The sequence below is a fragment of the Mauremys reevesii genome, linkage group 2, assembly GCF_016161935.1.
Source record: "Mauremys reevesii isolate NIE-2019 linkage group 2, ASM1616193v1, whole genome shotgun sequence".
In the NCBI taxonomy this organism is placed as follows: domain Eukaryota; kingdom Metazoa; phylum Chordata; order Testudines; family Geoemydidae; genus Mauremys; species Mauremys reevesii.
This window is the reverse complement of record NC_052624.1, coordinates 69,313,600-69,337,862: the sequence shown is the minus strand read 5'-3', so window position 1 is coordinate 69,337,862 and position 24,263 is coordinate 69,313,600. Positions and strand designations below refer to the sequence as shown.

Genomic DNA, 24,263 nt, shown 5'->3' with positions numbered 1-24,263 from the left:
AGGCTGAAGGTTTGGCAGTATTGCCTGGTCTGGCCTTGGCAACCGTTGGACAGAAATCACCCGCTGTGTCAAACTCCCATGCATAACAGGGTAGTTTACTGATGGAATCTGAGCCTGAACTCTGCTATGCCTTGCTTTTGTTGGATTTTCACCACCGCAGTGTTATTTTGCATGTAGCTTTCAGCTTGTGAATACTTCACAGCTCTGTTAGCACAGCTGATGCTTGGCCTAGGACATGGAGATTTGCCTTGCTTCTACCATTTTTGGAAATGCATATGCTAATATAGTTAAACACCACAGCCATTTGAATGCTTTCTGTGAACTTAAATAGCACGCTAAGTAAGAATTCTCCTGGAAACAAAATGCTGATTTTTTTCTACATGCGGTAGCAACAGAATTTGCATAGCAACACTCAACAGCTGTGTGTGCTGTAGGACGTCTTAAAATGGGTTAAGTATAATTTAGCTGTCTGAAGAGTATAATAAAGAAATCGTGACAGTCCCCATTTATATTCTATCTTTATCTGGGCATGAGTTCTAACAGATTTTGTCCAACTACACAACAAAATGGAATAGCCGGCAACATACACACTCAGTCACCCTTAAATATTGAATCAAATTCAGTGCTGGTGTAAAATAGCAGCAACTCCATTAAAGGCAGTTTAGTTGCACTGACTTATACCAGGTCTAAATTAAGTCCCGGGAATGTGGAAAGCACCAGTCTTCGATTCAGACACAGTTTTGACACTAGAACTATGCAAACTTTAGTTGTTTCAATTTGAAGAGGTTTGTGCAAACCTTGTTTTAGGATTTGGATTGGGTTGCTCCACACCTGCTGAGTTTTGATTAGCGTTTCATGTTAAAACAGACCAAAGCATTCACTCAGCTCTGTTATTCCCCCAAACCATAAATCAGACCATCTTTGCTTGCAACTCCAGATTTGTAAACCTGATTTGAGTTTAGGATTTGGAATGAAACAGACAAATTATGCTTAGTTTCTGGTGTCTTAAAGGTTTCGGTATGAAATTTCCACATTGCTCAAATTGACACCTCTAGTAAGCAGATTCAGTGAACCACAGTAATTGACCTTTAATTTTATGGGTCAAACTAATCAATTTCATTAATAGCATCTTTATACTAGGGATGCAGTTGGCCTCTTGTCCCCAAGACCTTCTCTTTGCTGTGAGTGTGCTGTTTTTATACCTTTCCTAGATTCAAGAAACATGTTTTCATCTCTGGAATATTCCTGTTTCTTTTTAAGGATGTCATGTAGGAAATAAAAGATGGAAATCTTAATGTATCTTTAAAAGGACACTGCCAGTGTATTGAGACTAAGGATTGACCTAAACTCACATTTCAGGTTTCACCATATGGATTTCCCCAATACATTTTAATCCATTTTAATACTGTGCAACTGTTTAAAGAAGCCAAAATGTCTGACACTATAAACAATTTTCTTCCTGTATACTACGATGTAGGTCAATTATTTGGGTTTTTGTTTCACACTTTACATTCACTATCTCTTATAATGATTTAATTTATAATTAATAGGACAGTAATGTATGCTATTTAAGAACTGATTGTTATGAAACTTTTTGAAGTGCAATCATCTGAAAACAAAATTGGTGCCACTAACATCGTGCAAACAAAGTTTAGACCCCGGTTCTGCAAAATTACTTACAGGATTAATTTTGTTACTGTGAGTAGTCACTAGAGCTGGACAAATAACTGATTTTTGGCTTGCTGGAGAGACAAGGTGGGGGAGGTAATACCTTTTATTGGACCAACTTCTGTTGGTGAGAGACAAGCTTTCAAACCATACTAAGCTCTTATTCAAGTCTGGGAAAAGAGTTGGTCCAATAAAAGATATTACCTCACCCACCTTATCTTGCTAATATCCTGGGAGTGACACAGCTACAACAATACCGCATATTTGGCTTGCTGGCAATTCTAGGGAAAAATATTGGTTCAACTCAAAGTGAAATATTTTTTTAATTTTTTGGTGAATCAAATGAGTTAACAAAACTTCATTTTGTTTCTGGTTATTTTACAGCTTTTTGTTGTTGTTTTTTTTTTAAATAAAAGCAAAGGAAATGAAGGGCTAGAATCACAAAACCAGCAGAGGAGGAGGCCAGCCCCCTTCTGTTATATTCAGCAGCCCAGTGGGTAGTGCACTTACCTGGGCTGTAGGAGACCCAGATTTGAATCCTCCCTCTACAGGAGGTACTTGTACCCGAGTTGTTGTCTCTCCAGGTGAGTGCTCTAACCCCCAGGCTGCTGGTGGACAGGTTTCTCTCAATCTCTTCTGTTAAGGTTGTTCCACTCTGTGTAAATAAGTACTCATTAGGTGTGAAAGAGAGAGAATGATTTTATAGCCTGGTTAAGGCACCAACATGGGTTCAAGTGTCTGCTCCAGAGCGGAAGTTCCAGCCTGAGTCTCCCACATCTCAGATGCGTGCCCTGACTACTGGGTGTAAGGAGAGTAGCAGTAACACCTCCTCCTTCCTTCTGTTGTTTTGTGAGTGGTGAGGCCTGAGTTCCAACATTCAGATCAGGATCTGATCTGAACTTCTTCAAAGTTCAGGGGTGTAAAAAGATTGGGGGGGTTGTACAGGTTGATCACTAATGAAAACACAGATTGATTATTTCATGTACAAAATGCAACTAAATGCACGTGTCTATTGCTTAGTTTAAGTGATATTTTTAGTTTGAAGAAGAGTAAGAGGAGATATGATAGCTGGATGTAAAATAAAGGCTGACATTAGAGGTCAAGTGGTGGCTCCTATTTATTTATTCCTACTAAACAAAAAAAATAACATAACAGAAATTAAAAAGTAACCTGTTTAAAATGGATAATAGGAAATACTTGTTTATGCAACATTTAATAACATCTGCCGTTAGACTAGGTAGTGTATACATGTTATAAAGATTAATAATTCTCATGTTTCTGGGCATAAACTGGTATCCGTAAGGGTCCATCATGGTACTCCACAGTATTGCACTATAAGGAGAATTAAGAGGCTTTATCCCTTCCCATAAGCATCTGGCATTGGCCTATGTCAGATAACGATGCCAGCCAAGATGGACCAGTGTTGGCAATTCTGTTCTAATACCTGTTTAGGTCCTGAAGCAGAGAGTGGTTTAATAAAATACATGGTTGAAATATTTCAACCAAGACTCTTGCTTTGAGCTGTGAGGCAATTGTTAAAGACCAGAAAGTGAGGTTTTGATGGTTCTGCTGTGTTACACCCCAGGGTCTATATTTCCAGCACTTTGGCAGGGTTACACACAAGATTATTTAATATTCACTTTTGGAAATGTTCATGTCTCTGGATTGGTTCAGGCCTATTTCTAGGTATGGTATTTTTAGTCAATTCAGAAGTTCTGTATTCTAGTCCATGCACAACAGTTGAAAGAAAAGAGTAGTTATGTTACTATGTTATGTTATGTTACTATGTATTTCTTATAACACTCACAATTTAGACCTTTTAAAATTATTTTAGAGAATCAATAAATGCTCTTAATTTTGCATATAATACCACTAGAATTGTTTGATTAAGGAGCAGGATTCTTAGAAATCTTTCATCTCATGCCCACAATCAGCTCTCGAATTAGAGCTAGACTGTAACATTATAATATGCTCTGAGTAAGGGGGAGTGCACAGCACTGCTGGCTCAGGAGCAGATCAACAAGGGAATTGTAACACTAAAGCACAGTTCCCTCCATGGTAACCATCTTGCTCCAGGAGGGGAAGAAAGTGTCTTGCATATTGATTACTGTCCCTCTCTGTGTCAGATCAGCTCCATTTTGGGTGACGGTGGGAGGGCAAGGCCCAACCTATTCCTTCATCCTTCCCCTAAGCAAGAGGGCAGCCAGGAGGCAGGTTGCTATCCCTTCCATCCACACGATGTGCCTTGCATGAGCTACGTTACTCCTCTGAATGGTAACATAAGGGCTGGTCACAATTCTGCCATAAATTAGAATGCCTGATATCTCCCTAGGGGATCTATTGGTGCCCTCTTCATACAGGTTATATTTCAGTGTGTATCCTCTATAAATGTCCTGTATTTGGTCAGTTAAGAAAACGTGACAAAACCTTTTCAGAGTATACAGCTAGAAAGCTAAAAATGTTCATTGGTAAATGTTTTCCTCTATGAAAAAATATTTTGAATGAGTTCAACAATAGCATGGCAAAAGACAACAGAGTGTGTAGTTAAGCTGCAATAATATCACACTGTCAGAAAAGACTGTCCTGAGATTTCCATTCCATGTAAGCAATGGAATAGCCAGCACATCACAGGTAGCTCATGTAGGTTGCAAAAAATACGATCTGGCTGACTTTGCTGGTAGTGGCTGTATCCTTTGAAATTTTCAATAGTTCAAGCTGCTTTACTGAAAGTTGTCTGCATGTGTCTTTTAACACAGTTCGTATTAGTCAAGGACAGGTAGTCCTTGTAAGCTAACTGTGTGGAGGATGTGTCTTTATCCACTTCCCTGCACTATTCATGAGAGGCCTCAAGTTCCCAACCCTAGGCATCAGTCTGGAGCAGCCAAGAGGTCACCAAGCTGATCACTTAGGCATGCTGCTGCTGAAATGCTAGGAATCAGGGTCTTAGCACATACAGATTTTCATCAGGCCCTACTTTTCTGTCTGCAGAAGGAATGAATCGATCCCTGCCTCCTTGTTATACCAGAGGCCAATTTATTTGACCCTCTTGTAAGAACTTACCACCAGAGCAAGTAGGCATAAAGAGCGAGGCCATATATACATACTATAACACGCTGCTGGGGATACCCAGACCTATGAGTCACTGTGTTACCTCTCTGCCTCAGCAAGAGTCAGTTTAGCTGGCAATTAGACTGTGTGTCAGCTCCCTGCCACACCTGTCTGTCTTCCTCACCAGCAAACTCCTCAAGGCTCTCCTGGCCCAAAACTTGCTTAGCAGATAACAATCAGTGAACTGCAACCCCTGAATTCCTCAGAGATGTTTCTCTGCAATGCATAGTCCCTACCACTGTGCTTTCACAAAAGATATTAAGCTCTGTTAAAGAATCAGTACATCACAGCTTATTTATTTAACTGGTGGCAAATACACCCTTTCCTTCACACACAATACTTAAATTGTTTATAGTGAAAATAAAACAAGTTTATTAACAAAAGAGCATAGATTAAGTGATACCAAGTAAAAGAGATAAAGGTAGAAATGGTTACAAGAAATAAAAGTGAAAACAAGCATCTAAAAGTCTAAGGGCTGGTCCACACTAAGAAGCGGGGTCGAACTAGGGTACGCAAATTCAGCTACGTGAATAGCGTAGCTGAATTCGAAGTACCCTAGTTCGAACTACTCACCCGTCCAGACGCCGCAGAATCGAAGTCCGCGGCTCCAAGGTCGACTCCGCCACCGCCATTTGCAGTGGTGGAGTACCGGAGTCGACCGCGGCGCTTCCGGAGTTCGAACTATCGCGTCCAGATTAGACGTAATAGTTCGAACTCCGAGAAGTCGAACTCACCGCGTCGACCCGGCTGGTAAGTGTAGACTAGCCCTAAAACTTAATCTTTTACCCCCCCCCCCGTCTATTCTTCAAGCGTTTTACTGGCCCTCATGGCCAGGACCCATCATGGAGATCAAATCATTTGGTTTCTTTGTCTCCTGAGGTGAAGGATAAAGATGGAGTGTCTCTCTCCCATAGCACCAAAGAGATTTATTTGTCTTACAAGTCAGGAACGCCTCCTGGGGATTCAGTCTGCTATGTCTCTCTGGGGTGCAGGAGCCATGTTAATTCTCTGTCTCTAGAGTTCAGGAAAACAGGATAACTGCTGCAGGTTCAGCTTGATGGCTTTGTTTACTGCTTAATATGTAAATCGAGGTAAACCCACATTCCTTTGTAGGACAGACCTGTTTATTACCTAGGCTAGGTTGTCTGATCTTGAACATGTTACTAGATGTTACTAGAATGGGATGAAACATTCTAGTGTTGAAAAGTTAAAATAATGATATTTTTTTCCAGAAAAACTTTCAATTTGGAAATGTTGAAGCATTTCACTTTGAGCCGATTTGATATTGAATTGTATCTGCTTGACCTGCTTCGGTCCGTGAGAGTTATAGTTCTGGTACCTCATGTCTCCATTTTCTTATAAGGGTTTGGCCATCATCCCCAAGATAGAACTCATTTCCCAAGATGCACCACAGTCATGGGACATCCATGCTGCACTCCAGTACTTCAGCCAAAAAAGAGATAATTGTGCATGAATCATAGGAGGTGTAGTTCGGCCAGGGTGGCCTGCCGAAAATGAAGAGGGGAACATGCATGAGGCACTGCAGCACCTCAGGTTTCTCAACAGAAAACCAAAAATTGGGGGATAGAATTGAATTTTTCCCTTGGAAAATTTCAGATTTGTAGAAATCACATTTTTCATTTAAATAAAAAAAGTTGATGGAAAATTCCAAATTAACTCTAATGTTAGCTGACAGTCATTAGATACATCTAATCCTAAAGCCCTGAGCTGTTTGGACGTCATTGCACTATGTGAGGATGGTTGATAAAATACTAAAAAAAAAACCCCAAAAAACAACCAGCAAATACAATACTGAATCATTTCCATAAAACTGTGGTAACTTGTTTTGCATTTCAGTTGCATAACCAAATTCATGAAAAATATCAGTGTATCTGACTTTTTTTTTTTAACGTGGAATAGGAGATCGGTATTGGCATTGGTTGGTTTTAGTAAATGGGGTTATAGAGATGGACATTTTCTGTATAGTCATCTCAGTTAAACAGTGCCCTGTAGCCATGATAATTTAATGAACTTGCTGGCTCAATACTGGATACCTTCTCCATTCAGCTGAATGAACTGCAGAGAAAGTGTCTAGACTGCACTGTTACCCAGTTCAACATAGTTAGTAGAGGGCTACATAATTCCCAGAGCACAGTAAAGAAATATTATATCCTGAAGTGAGAGGGAACCAGGTCCAGAACACAGGAGAGAGAGAAGCTGTGTGAGAGCAGAAGGCTGGAGGCAGCAGCCAAGGAGCTGGCTGTGAAGGGAAGGCCAGGAAGCAGGTAGTCCGACAGCTGGAACTGGAAGGCTCTCTATAAATACATTGGGGGGGGGGGTAAATACGAGGGAGGGAGAATAGCTGTTTAAGCTAAAGGACAATGCTGGCACAAGAACAAATGGGTATCGACTGGCCATGAACAAATTCAGGCTGGAAGTTAAAATAAGGTTTCTAACCATCAAAGGAGTGGGGTTCTGGAACAGCCTCCCAGTAGGAGTCATGGGGGCTGGAAAAAAATTATGTATGCCAGGGTTGCTTGTGATGGTGGGGAGCCAGGCTCAGCAGCCCTGGGGGTCTCTTCCGGTTTATGTTTTACGTTCCTAAAATCTCATGCATCAAGGCTTTAGTTGGTCATCTGCAGCAGTCAGGAAAGGTTTACCCTTAAATGTATGCTATTTTTTGGTCTCCTTTCTCTGAAGCATAAGAGATGGCCACGACTGGAGATGGGACACTGAACAGGGTGGGCCAGTGCTGAGGTGGCCCAAAGTATTTCCTCTCTCAGGTGCTTGACTGGTTGGTTCTTCCTCACATGCTCAGGGTCTAACTGATTGTTGTATGTGGGCCTGGGAAGGAATTTTCCTCCAGGTGAGATTGGCGGTGACCTTGGGGTTTTTTCACCTTCCTCTGCAGCACTGGATGTGAGTCACTTCCTCGAATCATCTGGATATTCTCACTTAATCAATTCTCTGCCATAACATCTTTGTTTTACATGTGGAAGACCAGTGCTTTGCCCACTTAGCCACCCAACTTCTCCTATAACAGAAAACTTTCCTGTATATTAATATCTGCTTGATGATAGCACCCACCAAAAGTATAAGTACTTACTGCTTTATAGGGTGGGAGTTTCTTGGTAATAACCCAGTCTTTGGTGGCAGAAACCCACACAGTTTTTGCAAGGAGATGTAAACATTTATTCATCAAGAGGCTGTAATAGATGGATTCCAAAGTACTGTATATCACATTTATGTTTGTATTAAAAAAATACCTTCAGCCTTTTAAAAATTCAAAATACACAGAGCACCTTGTGTTATTTCAGTGAAGTATTTTATCAACTGAGTTAGTATTTTAAAATGCATTAGTTATTACTACCTTAAAATGCCACCAGGCTGAAAAATTTAGTAGAATAGGGTTTAAGAGGGGTTATGATGAACAATATTTTAAAATTCAACTAATAATTTATTTTTGAGTATGTTTTATGTGCCCTAATTAAACTTTATTAAAAGTGACTGGATATAAAATTTCCATAAACCATCCTTGTAATTTATTCCAGCCAAGGTTAAAATCTGTTCAGTCATTCCCTGCTTTATTTCCAGTCTCTTTTTCTTCTTTCCCTCCTGCCCCCCAAATTTGATGTGACCCGTCAGTTCTAAACTTGGGAGATTTATGCCTGAGTGTGCACTTGCCCTTCTTTCATGCTTGACCCCTTGTTGAACCCAAACACTGTGTGCTGTAGACCAGGAGTAGCTAATCATTTGCACCCCTGTCCCTTGTCAGCCCAATTCAGGATGGCAGATGTGTTGAGCAGTACAGCAAAGCAAAGGTTTTATGACATTCAGTGACAATTGGCAATTTGTGGTGTTTAAATGACTGATTTCTTAATCCTAAAAGGCTGGTGTCTGTTCATTTTGCATGCTTTTACTTTATGAGTCATCTTTGATTTGTTACATAGCAGTGGTTATGGTTAACCTGCAATCATGTGGTATAGGACTGTCCTAGATAATGTCTGATTTTATGTTGTCCAACCAAGTTTGTATGATTCAGGCTGGCCTGGATGAATTTCATAACAGTGAAGTATGGTGTAAAAGATATTCACAGTCCCTGGTCTTGTAAAGTTTACTGTTGAAGCTTTGCATATCTGAGTTTTGAATGCCTGTAGATGGAGCAAGCTGTGGTTCTTTAATGTAAACAGCTTATATTTAGTGTCTTAAAACAGGAACATACCAGTTCAGACTAGTTGCCCATTTAGTTAGATATTATGTCTCTGAAAGTGACCAGTATTTCATTGTGGAAAATTATAAAGTAACCTGCCCATTGGAGCAAGTTTCTTCCAAACTACTATCTGTTTTAGTGGTTGCTTTATGCCCAGAAGTATGAGGCTTTATATCCCTTATAAATCTTATTCCTATCTAATGTGACTGTGGATGTTCTCATCCATATAAATATCCTTTTGTGAATTCTGTGCTTTTGGCTCCACTCTATTTTCTCACCCGCTAATATTTAGCTAGAAACAATTTATCTTACCCCCCTGTCTACTTCTTAAGGGACATAAACCTAACAGAAATCAGATTTAAACATTTATTCATCCAATATTTACTGTGAATCAAAACCCAGAGGCTGTAATAGAGGAATTCTAAAGTACAGTTTGTCACATTTGTCTTTTATGCACAAAAAATAATCAGACCTCTTAAAAGCTGAATTGTGCAGAGCACCACAGTATTCTTGCTGGCAAGTTAAAGAAGTATGGGCTGGATGAATGGACTATAAGGTGGATAGAAAGCTGGCTAGATCGTCGGGCTCAATGAGTAGTGATCAATGGCTCCATGTCTAGTTGGCAGCCAGTATCAAGCAGAGTGCCCCAAGGATTGGTCTTCGGGCCAGTTTTGTTCAATATCTTCATTAATGATCTGGAAGATGGTGTGGACTGCGCTCTCAGCAAGTTTGCAGATGACACTAAACTGGGAGGAGTGGTAGATACATTAGAGGGTAGAGATAGGATACAGAGGGACCTAGACAAATTAGAGGATTGGGCCAAAAGAAACCTGATGATGTTCAACAAGGACAAGTGCAGAGTCCTGCACTTAGGATGGAAGAATCCCATTCACTGTTACAGACTAGGGACTGAATGGCTAGGAAGCAGTTCTGCAGAAAAAGGACCTAGGGGTTGCAGTGGATGAGAAGCTGGATATGAGTCAACAGTGTGCCCTTGTTGCCAAGAAGGCAAATGGCTTTTTGAGCTGTATAAGTAGGGGCATTTCCAGCCGATCGAGGGACGTGATCATTCCCCTCTATTTGACATTGGTGAGGCCTCATCTAGAGTTCTGTGTCCAGTTTTGGGCCCCACGCTACAAGAAGGATGTGGAAAAATTGGAAAGAGTCCAGCGGAGGGCAACAAAAATTATTAGGGGACTACAGCACATGACTTATGAGGAGAGGCTGAGGGAACTGGGATTGTTTAGTATGCAGAAGAGAAGAATGAGGGGGGATTTGATAGCTGCTTTCAACTACCTGAAAGTGGCTTCCAAAGAGGATGGATCTAGACTGTTCTCAGTGGTACCAGATGATAGAACAAGGAGTAATGGTCTCAAGTTGCAGTGGGGGAGGTCTAGGTTGGATATTAGGAAAAACTTTTTCACTAGGAGGGTGGTGAAGCACTGGAAAGGGTTGCCTAGGGAGGTGGTGGAATCTCCTTCCTTAGAGATTTTTAAGGTCAGGCTTGACAAAGCCCTGGCTGGGATGATTTAGTTGGGAATTAGTCCTGTTTTGAGCAGGGGGTTGGATTAGATGACCTCCTGAGGTCCCTTCCAACCCTGATATTCTATGATTTCAGTGAATTGTTTTGGGTATCTTCTAAAATCCAGTAGAATTACTAACAATGCAGTGTTTTAAAGCAAGAAACTATATGGGGGTTGAAGCAGGGAAGAATCATACCCCACAGCTGCATATGACTAGTATAAAGTGCTGCAGTACATCTTCCTTGTTTTGAATTTTCCATGCCCCAGTATAAGGGGTATGGTCTGGTGGATCCACTTAGCCATGTACCTGTTGTCCCGCTCCTGATTTCCCTTCTGTATCAGAGTAGAAGTTGCTCTTTGGAGCAGTCCTTGACATGGTTAGAGTTTGCTGTTCCTTTATAGACTTCTATCATCCTTCCCTCACCTAATCCTTAACTCCCTGTATACTCCACCTTTCCATCCATACACTGGTTTTGCTGCTGGCATGACCCTCCATGGATGGAGGCAGGTAGGATTTTCTGCGAAAAATATACATAGCAGCATAGCTGTTAAGATCAGGTCCCCTCTGCTTCTCAGTGCCTATGGCTAAAAAAGTGTGTAATGACAACAACCATTGGGTTAATAATAAAGTTCTTAGTTCTCAAACTTCCCATTGCTGTTTGAAAATGGCATTGCTGTACACTACTAGCTTCATTGCCAAAGTTTTACAAAATGTCAATGGAGTCTGTTGAAATAACAGAATCTCTTTTATGATATTTGTCTCATTTGTTTCTGAGTTGTGTATCTATTTTCTTTAAAATAAAGATATCATAGCTGCAGAAGTTAATTAATTTTATTTATTCCCAAGCGTGCTCTTGAAAAATGGGGCTTTTTAAATAGCTAAGATATTCCGCATAAAAATGAAAAATTCCTCAAAAATCTGTTTGCGATATAGTGTTTCTCTGATTAATAACCCTTGCAAATGTGTGTTCATTATACCATAAACATGACCTTTATAAGGACATTAGAAAAATCCAACTGCTGAACAAGCCAGGTCAAAGATTTTTAAATGTCAGCAAGTATAATGCTTTTAAATTAATGTGGGTTTATAGTACTCAACTGTTAGTACTATTTTTGAATTTTTTAAGGCTTCATGGTTAAGGTATATTAATGGAACCTGACACTGGAGGAGAGTATATTGGATTGACTCTGGTGCTGTTTAGCAGACTCCCACATGCAGGTCCACTGTGGGGTCTAGGAGGTTTATAACGAGCTTTTTGTTGAGTCCTGCATCAGTTACTCCATGGCACTATCTAGGAGGTCTTTGATCATAATATATTATAAGCTTCTTGGATGGTGGGGGAATCTAGAATACTCCAGCTAATAACAGAGCTGTCAGTCTGGTTCCCGGCAAAGATATTGCCACAACTGCTGAACCCCACAAAAGAAAGGGGTTGTGCTGATTGAATGGTTTGGCCAAAACTCCATGCTGGCTGAAGAGATCCTGAACACTGCAGGTTTTCCTCTTCTGATTAATGCATTTAAATAATTGTTCATGCTGTGAGTTCATCACATTGCAATGCCAGCCAAAAGGAGCCAGCGCTCCTCATGAGAACTGGATCTAGCTGCCATTGCATTTAATTTGTTAAATGCCCATTGACTTCAAATGGAACAGGACTGAGCACAGACAGTGGGTGAAAGCTGCACATGGAAGTGCTGGCCAAGAGGAGTCCTTTGGTTCTTTACACGAGTCTACATGGTCAAAAGAAAAGGGACAACTGCTTTCCCCTGTAGCTGGCCCTCTTCTGTCACCTGCACTCTGGACAAGATCCTCTGGGCTGGCATTCTCATGTCATGATGAAAATGTTAGCATAATGCTATGCATTATGGGCTTGGTTTCAGCAAGCTAGTCTTTGCCGCTGTAACCCTGGCTTCCTCATGATCACCCTGCTCTAGTAAAGAAGTTGACAGGGCGGCGAGAGGGGACGGGGACGGAGATGGTAATGGCCAACAAGAAATGAGAATCGTTGTAGTTTGCCAAGAGGAAGGGGAGCTAGTGGAGCAGATGCAGACAGATCTTTCAGTTGTTCTCCAGAGTCTCAGTTTTTACCTTAAAAAAAAAAAAAAGGTCTGATCTACACTAGGAAATTAGGTTGGTATAACTATGTCAATCAGGAAAAAATCTGCACCCCTGAAAAATGCAGCTAAACCTAACTCCTGGTGTAGACAGAGCTAGGTCGATGGGAGAATTCTTCTGTTGATCTAGCTACCACCTCTCAGCCAGAATTATGTGTAAATTGCATAAATTAAGATGTGTAGGTCATTAACACCACACTAGAGGGGCAAATGTTTTCATTTTCCTGAAGATGGGGCTTTGCTTTGAAAAGCTTGAGAAACACTGACTTAATGATACTCTTTCTTCTTACTGTTCAACATACTAAGCCTGCTTGGCATTTAAAATCAAATAAATATGTTTACCACTACTTTTCATGTATCTTAACAATGGCTAATTGTAAGACTCCATGCTTCTCTGGAAGGTTGCAATAGGCATGTGTTTTGTTTGGGTTTTTTTAGGAAAACCTTAAAAATAAAGGTTCAAAATAGACAGAAAGGGATGAGACCAACTTCAGTGATATTGAAAGAGTGTGCAACTCCCCTGAAATCATTAGAGCTGGGCCTGGTTAAGTCAGGGCTGAATTTGGCCTATGGCACACCAGGTTATTTTGTGTTTCTAAGACCTGGTTCAGACACAGTTATTCATGTAGTTAAAGTACCGTTTCTGACTAAAAGTTATACTTGAGCGTCCATAATTTCTGTGTCCTGTGATAATTAGTGCACAGTAATTAATTCATAAAAACATAAGGCATATTAGACATTGTTGCATATAAACACTACATGTACCATAATTAAAAATACTATCAGTGACTATATCTCCATTCTATGGAGCTATAAACAGATATCTATCTGATCACGACAAAACTCATTATAGGTGTTAACGTATACAGCCCAATGAATATGTGCTCAAATGCCTGTGAGACCCAGGGATGATGGTTCTGGGTTAGGAGGCTGGTATGGAACTTGGAGAACCTGGGTTCAGTCCTTCTCTGCCTCCAATTACTTGTGTGGCCTTGGAAAAATCCCTTAGCCTCTCTGTGTCTCAGTTCCTCATCTGTAAAATAGGGATAATAGTTTACCCATCCCATGTAGGTGTCAGGAGGATATATAGTAGACCTGTGCAGATAAAGTTAATTCTGTTTTGTGGGGGATCTGATCATTCAAAACATCCTTTCATTCTAGTTGGGAATGAAAACTAAACATTTCTAAATTGAAAGAGATTGGAGCCCAGGCTCTATCATGAACTGTGCTGGAGCTGCTGGCCCTAGATGCCTTGAGGTCCCTGACTCTGGAGCAGTCTACATGGTAGGTTGCGGAGGAGCCAGGCTGGTGGGCTGGCAGGAAACGTACCTGTGTTCCTTTGGAACTTGGTTGAAATAGTACTGTCTCCACAGAACATTTCAATTTTGATGAATGGGCAAATTCCAACAAAAGTTTAGTAGGAATTTTTTTGACCAGCCCTAATAAATACATTAAACATGGTGAACACTCGGGTACCATTTATTCCTTGGAAAGCAATGATTATAAGTAAGATGTGGGGTACAATGGGTTAATATGCTTCATGGCTAGAATGTGTGAAGTACTGGGTTGTGGGTTCAGATCCTGTTTTTAGTAAATTTTATATTAATTTATTTTTTTTGAAAATTCTTGTTTATGTTCGCCATATGCACTGTGAATCAGGAGTACAGGGGATTTGAATGGTTTCTCTTGTGCTAAAAACAGGATGAGGTGGAAGGTCATGATGTCAGCTTCATGTGACTACCATAGGAGTTGCATACAAGCAGCAGAGAAATGTGCTTCCATACATGCATGACTATAGAGACAGATTCATTATCCTATTTAAATATATCTGTCTTAAAATACATTTTTTATATCTCCCAACATGCTGCAACCATATTGTAAATGCAAAGAAATAATGTAAAACTGAGGTTGCATTACTTTGCATCGAAATACATAGTCCCAGGTTGCTATAAATAAGTTAGAGTTTATTTTCCCAAAACAAGTTACTAACTTTGCAGGAATCACAATTACCTCTAGACAAAAATAATTCTCTAGATATCAACTGCTGAGGCACAGTCAAATTCATCCTCTGCAAAGTTATCAACTGTTAATGTGACCAACTGCAAAGCCTATGAAAGAAAAGCATGAATTACCATATGTTGTACGGGTTTCTAGGCTTCCAACTTCCCTACTCATGGAAGTCAGGGGACTTTTGCACAAATAAGGACTACAGACTGGACCCTCATTTCTAAGGTTTATTCTCTGTTGTTAGGTCTCCTGTGTCATCTTTTCTGAAATTAACAATGATTATATCACACATTTGTATTTGAAATCTGAATATTTTAATTTTCAAAGGCACCTTTAAGATTTTTACAGTATGAAAGAACAGCACTAAAACCTGTAATACCAAATGAGAAATCAAGTGCATATACTTCTTTTAAAACTTCAAATAATTGAGACCTAACGTTATAAATGTTAGGCATCATCATCAGACTTCCAAATAATATGTTGCTATTGAAGCACTGGACAAAGTAACTCAGCCTTAGTGTAGATTCCTTAAGATCAACAGGGATAAGTACCAGAGATGAATTTAGTCTGCCAGATTTTAATATTTAAAATAGATATATTTACATATAAATAATACGTATCATGAAAATCAAATTAATATTCTGTACGCTGAGTGTGTGCATGATCTAAATACTAAAATAGTATAGTATAAAGGCCATTTGGCCTTTAAACAAAGAATATTTTACCAATGGAGGTTAAAATAATTCATCAGTGGATACTGTTTATTATGGAACAAAAGTAATCTTGAAAGTGCCAGTATAGCACTTTCTAAGAAAAGCATCTGTTGCAAAAATTAAGACCATTGATCCAAAGATGGGGAGCTTGTTCAGAGCCAAATGAACAATTTAGCAGTAAGACCATTAGTAAGGGAATGTGACCTAGTGGTTGTAAGTCCTGGCAAATCACATTAGCCTGAAATATTCCTAGAAGGCAGATCTACATTTCATATCCTATGGACAAACCAATTATTTTCAAGCTTCCTGTAGTTCTCTCCTGATCAAGGAGCCTTTTTCTTCTGTCTTGTTACAATTCTTTAAAAATCTCCTTCCAATTTCTCTGCAGATCTGAGTGTAGTCAGCGTTTGTTCAGAAATTATGAAAATTTAGTATCCATCATAACCAGCCCATCATTCTTAATGCTTATCTTTTCTTAAATTGTGAACAAGATCAGTTCAGACATGGCAAGAACACTTACTTGTCCTCACCGATGACTAAGGGCTAGGTCTGCAAAAGGACTTAGGTGTATATCTGCCCCTTTAGGCACCTCAAAACCACTGCTCAGCTGACATCTAACTCTTTAGGCACCAAGGGGACTTTAACAATAGAAATTTAGGTGCCTAAGCTTCTGCCAGTGAGCAGAAGTACCACTACCTCAACCTAGGTGCCTATCCCATGCTTAAACCCTGGCAGGAATCTCAAACTAGGTGTTCCCCTATGGGTCACAATTTGTTAAACATGCTCTGAGCGTGCCTAAACATACTAACAGCTTGCAGAGGAGGAGTTGGTCTCCTTATCCACTTTTAGCTCAGTGTTGTGAGCATTCACCCAGGCTGTGGGAGACCCTAGTTCAATTGCCCTCTCTGCCAGCTGTGGAGAAGAGATTTGAACTTGTGTTCCCTAACCACTGGGCTGGGAGGTATTCTGGGGTGAATCTTTCTCTGTCTCTCCTGTTGAAGCCATTCCACTGTATATAAATAATTAGTCATTGGAGCAGGCAGACTGGAACGTAGGCCTCCCATGTTAGTACCCTAACTGGGCTATAGTTATTCTCATTTTCTTTGGCCCAATTAATATTTAATTATCCCACTGGGTGGCAAGGTGTCTAGAAGTTAGGGCATTGCAATGCCTTAATTGCTTTGTGGATCTAGCCCTAGATCCACGGCAAGTTTAAAATGTAAGCTGTTTTGAGTTTCAAAGCACAAAAAACCTTAATTAAAATAAAAACAAAACATATGCATCCCCCAACCCCTACCCAAACACACCTGTTTACTGTAAAAAATATCTCAGCTGATGTTGAAACTCTTCTGCAAAATAAAGATCACCTTTGGGCTCAGAATCTGTGTGATAAATTTTAGCCCTTAACAGTGATTGGCTGGCTGACTTTAAGGTCCTGTGGAATGATATTTCTCAACCGGGGTCCAGGACACCCTGGGTAGCTGCTAAGCGTGGCCAGCATTAGACTCTCTAGAGCCCAGGGAAGAAAGCCAAAGCCCCACTGCAAAGGACTGCAGCCCGAGTCTCTGAGCTCCACCACCCAGGGCTGAAGCCGAAGCCTGAGCAACTTATCTTCACTGTGCCCTCTGTGGTATGGGGCCCTGAGCAATTGCCCTGCTTGCTACCCCTTAATGCCGGCCCTGGCTTTTATATGCAGAAAAACAGTTGTGGCACAGCTTGGCTGATAAATTTTTATTGCTTGGGGGGGGGCGCTCAGAAAAAAAAAGGTTGAGAACTCCGGCTGTAGAAAAATGGGGGGCTTTTCTCATTACTTTTGGCTCAGGTAGTAAAACCCTCCATTAAGATGCAGGATTATTATTTCTGAGTCCCATTAGCTCCAACCAGGCTATAAAGGGAATATGAGTGTTACTGTGAGCCAGAAGGAACTAGAGTAAGAATGAAGGTGCTGGAGAGGATTCCTAGGAATAGCCATTTGGGGAGAAAGCGAATGCTAAGACTTACATTTTGCTATTGGTTTTGGTTTACTGAAAAACAGACTCCAGGATGGGAGTGAATTTAGACACTAGTTTAGGGTCTGGTTTATCCACTGAGAATGGAATTAGGGAATCAGCCTATTCAGACAGCCTAAAAGAGAAAATGTTTGCCAAGTAACGAAAGAATGAAAATAGAATTCAGAATTGAATTGTTCTTTCATCTTATCTTTGTTGTGATGGCAGCTAGTGATGGAATAATTTTGAAAGGATTAGATTAATAGATTATACAAGTTTGGAGTTTGTGCTCAGTTGTATAGTGCCTAAAAGGTTCCAAATACTTTTGCAAATTATTTAAACTGTTTGAGTCTGCAACACTGAAATTTTATTTCTGAGATATATGGCTCTTCTTCTGGAATTTAAACCTGAAGTTGAGGGAAAGGACTAGGAATGTGCATGTGCACGTGGAGACGACATGTAGGCTGACAAATAGAAAATCTTTCTCCAGGTCCAGGTCACAAGAGTTGTGGTTGCCCAAGCTATTCTGAGTAGAATGTCAGTGGGATTGAGGGATAAGGGCGTTGCCCTATCACTCCAGCAACCAACAAAAATAGTATTTCTGTACTCTACATAGTAAACAATCATTGGTAGGCCCTTCGGTACTCCCAGGCTATTTTCTGCTTTGTCATCATTGTTGCATAGTTGATTTTGCTCCTGGTCCTAAACCGGATAAAGGGTAGCCATATTGTAATCTATATATACACATTGTGTGTGTGTGTGTGTGTGTGTGTACACACACACTCTTCCTCCTCCTCACCTAGCAGTGACCTACAGAGTATATCAAATTTTCCTTTGGAAACAAATTTCTGTTAAGAAATTTATTTTAAATTAGAATATCATACAATGTAATATAATCAAAAACAAAAAGCAGAATGTTTTTATTTGACCTGACATGATTAATTTTAATTTTATTTCATGGAAATTTTCAAAATTCTTTGTTAAACCACACTCCCTTTCCCCACATTATGCATTACAAAGTATAAAATTGCATGCTAAAGAAAATGGGTAGGAAAGGTGTTTCATGTACAAATCATTGCTGGCTTTGGAGTAACATCTGCTCATGTGAAATATACCATCTAGAATGTGAATCTTATGTGGCAGGAAAGTGCTGCGCCAAGTACAGTGTATGCTCACAGACACAAATGCAGTATTGACTGCTGCACTTGACTTAAAATACTGCAAAAATAGCCTTTTTAGTGGCAACATATTCAAATGTTGAGTTGGGAGTGAGTGGAATTAGTTGAACTTTCCAGAATTTCACACAAAACGTGTTTCTTTTGGTTATTGGAAAGGGCAAAGGTTCAGGTGGGTGAGTTATTTTTTTCAAAACCAGTTCACTCATATTTACCTAGTGCTTAATTTGTAATGAAAGAGATGCTGAGGCTCAAGCAATTTTTTTACATTCATAACTGATGCAGCAAGCCCAGAGGTGCCAGAGCTATGAACTGCCAAGCGTAGAGGTGCTGGGGCTCAAATTAAGCACTATATTTACCCTGGATGTGTTGTCAGTGACTCTGGCAGAGGAACTATGATGCCTGTATTTTAGATTCTTTGGAATCTCAGCCAACAAATTATTGCCTCAAACTTAGTTCAAATACTAAGGTAACTGTGTTTCTAAACGGCAATATATTTTTCTCCCTTATGAATAAAAAGCTGGACTCAAACCCCAAACATGAACACTCCTGAATTTTGGGGAAGTTCAAATCCAGATTAGGATCTGAACTTTTTGTTGGGACTCTGGCTAAACCACAATATCACTAAAGTATTAACCGATGTCTTACCACTTTAAAAAGCAGTAGTGTAGTGAGGGTCAAGAATAGCTTTATCTCAGGATAATTTTTGAGGGAATGTTCAGGGCCTCAAGCAGTGCCCAGTTCATAGAAAGACTCTGTTCTACCCCTCCTGATGACCTCTGAGAGGGGAGCCTATGTCTGCTTCAGGCACTGAGCACAGGGTGTCAAAGGCATGGTGTGAGGAGGACAATATTCCATTTTTAGTGATGGTCTATAGGATGGGGTATGAATATACAGTTGCGTATCTCCCTCCATCCACAGTGAAACTCCAACTACAGTCAATGAGAGGTTTGCAAAAAGATCCAGAGTAAGTACGTCCTTCATGTAATAACTAAAACCGTGTAGGTATTGTTACTAGCTAACTACAATGTTGTCACATTCAGCATTGCTCAGTGGGAAAATGTACTCACCTCTATGACCACCATATTTTATTTCTTTTCCTCCCCCGTTTTCCTTCCTCTTTTTGTCTCTCTCTCTTCCCTGTCTAGCCTCATTTTCCTTCCCTCTGCTAGTAATGAAATTAGATTCAATGAAATTAGACCTGCTTAAATAGCCACTAGTGCTGGTATACAACTGCAAACTGGATCCAAGTGTACTGAACACGGTTGGCTCTTAGCAGGAAACACACTTCCGAAGTGATGTCAATGCTATGACAGCAGAACTTTCCAAAGCTCTGGGTCCTGATTACGTACAGCGATGGCACTGTAGTTCCCATCTTCTTACAGGATGACATACCATAAAGGATAAAGTGACGACTCCTATGATCCTTTATCACTGTCACATGACAAAGGCCTCAGCTACCTACTGCTGCCACCCATCTCTGTATGGTGCCATCTAGTGAGAGGAACAGAGTTAAAAACATAAACTTCAGCCAGCTGTACAGGCCATTGGTTGGGACTAGGAGCCTCTGGAACTGAATTTAAAACCCCAGGATAATCCGGGCTAAACAGAGGACAAATATATTAAGCAGCCCAGCTGCTCCATGCTATTGCATTAATGTCAGATATTCACTCCACTTGATGTAGTTATGTATGCTCTAAGACTGTCAGATTTTCCAAAATTTGATCTTTCATTTTTTTTATAAATTAAGTTTCTCATTCTTATGGGTGCAAACATTGCATTTGGTTTACATTTGGAAGGTAAGCAAGGGCTGTGCTGTACTCCTGTGTCTGCAAACATACAGCCTGGAGCAATGGCCGTGCTCTCACATGCACCCTTTATCTCACTGAGGTGTTATCTCAAAAGCCTTATGATGATATTTCAGAATGTCAGCATTGAAATAGTTAATGCTGATCATTTAGCAGATGGGATGTGGAATGGGTGGGAGTGAAGACCATGAGGGGGAGTCCTCAATAAGGTGTTAGTCACTAGTACGAGGTTCCCAATTCCTGAGCTACTATAAGTGTAAATCCCAACAAAGAGATGAGGAATATCTGGCATCTAATAGGCACCTTGGCTAGGACTTTACTTTTTAGTGATAGTGTGGGTGGTTTGTGGTCGGACACCACCTTGAAGTAATACTTTGCAAACATCCTGGAACCCTCTTGCCTACCCATATACTTACCAAGTTTTCTTTCTCTGTTTGGCTGGATTTATCCTGTGTAGCACTACACCGAGGCCTGTCAGTTATTTTTTACATAGTCTACATAATAATTCCATAATAACATTCCAGCAGTTCATCTGGTCCGGTATCCTATCTCCAACAGTAGCCACTCCATTAATTGCTGCTATTATCAAGCAGATGATAAATAACTTTCTAATGGACTGTGGTGAATGCAGACTTCTTGTAGTGTTTTTATGTAGTGTCTGTGTGCTCAACTGCCTTACTGTACAGTCCTGATTCTGTGCACTCTTACGCTCATGTAAATCAGCAGTGACTCCAACAGCGTCAGTGCAGTTACCCTAGTGTGAAACCAGTGTGAGAGTATGATGAGCCCTAAATTAATTCCTTTGGTATACTAGTGATTAATGCATCCTTTTCAAGAATATTTTGTAAAGTGTTTCACAGAGGAACTGAAAAGATGTTAAAACATAGTCTTTGATCATTTGGCTCCAGCTGAATTTATATTGAGAAGCCCAAATGCTGATGTCCCTGCTACAACTGGTTAATTAAATCTTATGCCATTAGCCCTCAATTAGAAGCATTGAGTTGCAACTCTGGTTAGCAGCTTTGCTGGCCAAATGTGGACGGATTTAGTGTGTCATTCTGACTGCTGTATATATGAACTCTAATGAAAAAAATATACTACTCATCTGTGAAGTAAGTGTGTGTGCGAGAGAGAAATTTTTGATCTGTCTCTCTCTGTGTTCTGTGATGGGGTAAAACTCCCTTTCCATTTTGTTCTTTGAATGTTTCTTGGCCTCCTACCAGCAGGTTTTTACAGTCTGCTGCCTGCCTCTCAGATTAGAACAACACTGGCATATTTCAACAGTTTCCTAGGATTCAAACACTCTTTAATTAACAGTGAATTGATGTTTTGGAATGTAACCAGAAGATGGGAGACAGTGGAAGCCGAGATTGGGCTTGAATATTTCCAGCTCTCAATCATCTGGACTATGTTGGGATCTGTGGCAAGGGGCAAACAAATCTGTAAAATCGTGGTTCATTACAAACAGGTGGCTGCTTATTAGTATGCAAGGGGATTTATTCATTTACATAATGTTCCCACAGAACTGTTCATTGGTAGCTTTAGCAAGGAGGAGCTTTTCTGCCTTACAGAGTTCTGAACCAAGCCCATCTACCGAAACAGCAAAAAGTATCTGTCAGTAGCCTTAGAACTGCAGTAGCATTCAGAACTTTGACAAACACCTGTAATGTGGAATTTGTTTTATAAGTGTGCGTTCACAATAGACTTTTACTGATCAACACTTGACGCAGCAAGGTATGATTTGCTAGTTAGGCTTAAGTTTGTGCTGAAGTTGCTGAGCTAGAGAAATAAATGCACATTTAAGAAAATAAAATTTAAAACAAACAAGTGAATGGAAGAGTCTTGGACAGTCACCAGTTGAAATAATTTTTACTGCATGGAAGAGTTAAAAAAAGTCTTTTGGAGCTAAACTGACCTGGAGTGTTTGAGTAAAGGTCGGTGGTTTCAGCTTTGATTTTATAATAGAATCAGGTTAGCTGAACATTTAAAGGAAAATTTGACTTGAACTATACTAACATTTCAAGATAATCCAGGGGAGGGAAACGGAGGTTTGCTAGCTAATTTTAGAGAACTGAAAGACTGGTATCTTAGTCAATTATCAACAAAGAATCATAAACATTAGTTAAGCCTGTTGCATACTTAACAAGGTAGTAATTTGATGGTAAATACAAATGTGTGTGTTTAACCTGATATTGGCATAAAACTCTTTCTATATTGTTTTTTCATACCAAGAATCACTTGCTTACTATCTTCTTTCATATTTTTCCTTGAAGGTGGCACATGCCAGAGCCCTGCTCTTCCAGCCCTGGTGCGTACTCCAGCCCCACCATTACAACCATCGCTGGATATTAAACCATTTCTTCCATTTCCCCTGGATACAGCAGCAGCAGTCAATCTCTTCCCCAACTTCAATGCAGTAAGTACCACACTGATGGATTAATGTCTATTCCTCTAATTTACAATTCTCTGGAGACACAAGTAGGCTCCAAATGGAACTTTGTCTTCACTTATGAGGACATTTTACCAGACTAGGTTTTGGTACATGTGTTACAGGGTGGATCCAAGATAAATAGCTCTCATGATGATAGAATTCCATTGTCAGTCACCAACACGCTTCACTAAAAATCCTAAATAGTAACATATGTGGGTGAATATCAACAGCAAAACGTCAGGGACAAACTGAAGCAACAATGAAAACATAACTAATACATGGTATACTTGTAGATTTGAATATCAGAAAACAAAACAATTTATTTTTTCTCTTTCAGCTGAGGATTTTTTCTTTCTTTGCCCTTGAAACTAAAATCTATGGTAGTTGTATCTTTAATAATTGCTAATTATAAATGATCCATCACACTTTGAGAAAAATGTTACCACTTAAATGTTTCCATCCATTTTTTCTAACAAAAGCCTATTTCATAATCCTTCCATTTTTCCTATATCTGCTGAGATAATTAATTCTGTAAACAAAATTGTAATTTAAGTTGATATCACATTCGCTGCATTTTACTACTTTTTGCCTGATTAAAAAGCAAGCAAGCACCCATTGCAGGACTAAAAGCAAGCACCAATCATAGCCCGTTTTGCAAGATGTACAAAGCCCCTTGCCTTATGTACAAATATTAGCTATTGAAAAGGAATGACATTAAGAAAAGATAGAAGAAGCTGAAACTTCCAAATCAAAAGAAAATAATTCTAATTCATATATATATTGAAATAATTAGGAGTAGTAAAGGAACATGTCAATTTGTTAAGTAATTCATAATTTATAACAAATATCAGTAATTAAATATTAATCTACTTGTAAACAGAATACCTATAAATATCATAAACTATAATATTATTAAAATGTACTAATTGGTAATAATATTTGCTAGTCTTAAATACAAGTAATTAACAAGAACACACATTAATGAAGACCCCAGAAGCAGTAAATTGCAAGCTGATTACTTTGAAATCCTAAGAAGCATAGCACCAATTCTGAACTATTCCCTAAAAGAGTATCCCTCTTTGAAAGACACTCTGTTGAGATAAAAATCATATCCAGAAATGTAGTAATATTAAACCCCACAGTTTTTTCTTACCTGTGTTACTGATAACATGTTTTGAAGCTCAGGGGCTGCAAAAGTCCCATTTCATGTGTGTGTGTGTGTGTAGAGGGGAGGGACATAGATTTGCCCCCTTCTGACAATCCTCTTCCACACCAGCAGCCTGACCCCCCACCCCTGGCCCATGAGCCCCTGTGCCCACCCCCTCCAAATCTGAGTGAATGGCATTTTGACCTAGCACAAACCTGAGTGGCACTGTGACCCAAGCACCTCTCAAGCCACCTGCTCAAACTATGGCAGAGAGATAGCTGAGTCACATCTGAGTGAGTGGCATTTTGACTTGGTGCATAGTGGGTTGCAGCACCACTCGCGTTTGGCTTCACTAAAAAGTGATCAGGCC

The 24,263-nt window shown here is 39.9% G+C and overlaps 1 protein-coding gene across 8 annotated transcripts in view; it reads left to right on the top strand.

The window, feature by feature from the left end:
* Positions 1-24,263, top strand: part of ZNF385D (zinc finger protein 385D) — a 609,937-nt gene that overhangs the window by 381,289 nt on the left and 204,385 nt on the right. For all 8 annotated transcript variants that reach the window (XM_039525575.1, XM_039525573.1, XM_039525576.1 and 5 more), the window contains one exon: positions 22,589-22,731. In XM_039525575.1, coding sequence (XP_039381509.1) covers positions 22,589-22,731 — 143 coding nt within the window. The remainder of the gene's footprint in view (positions 1-22,588; positions 22,732-24,263) is intronic.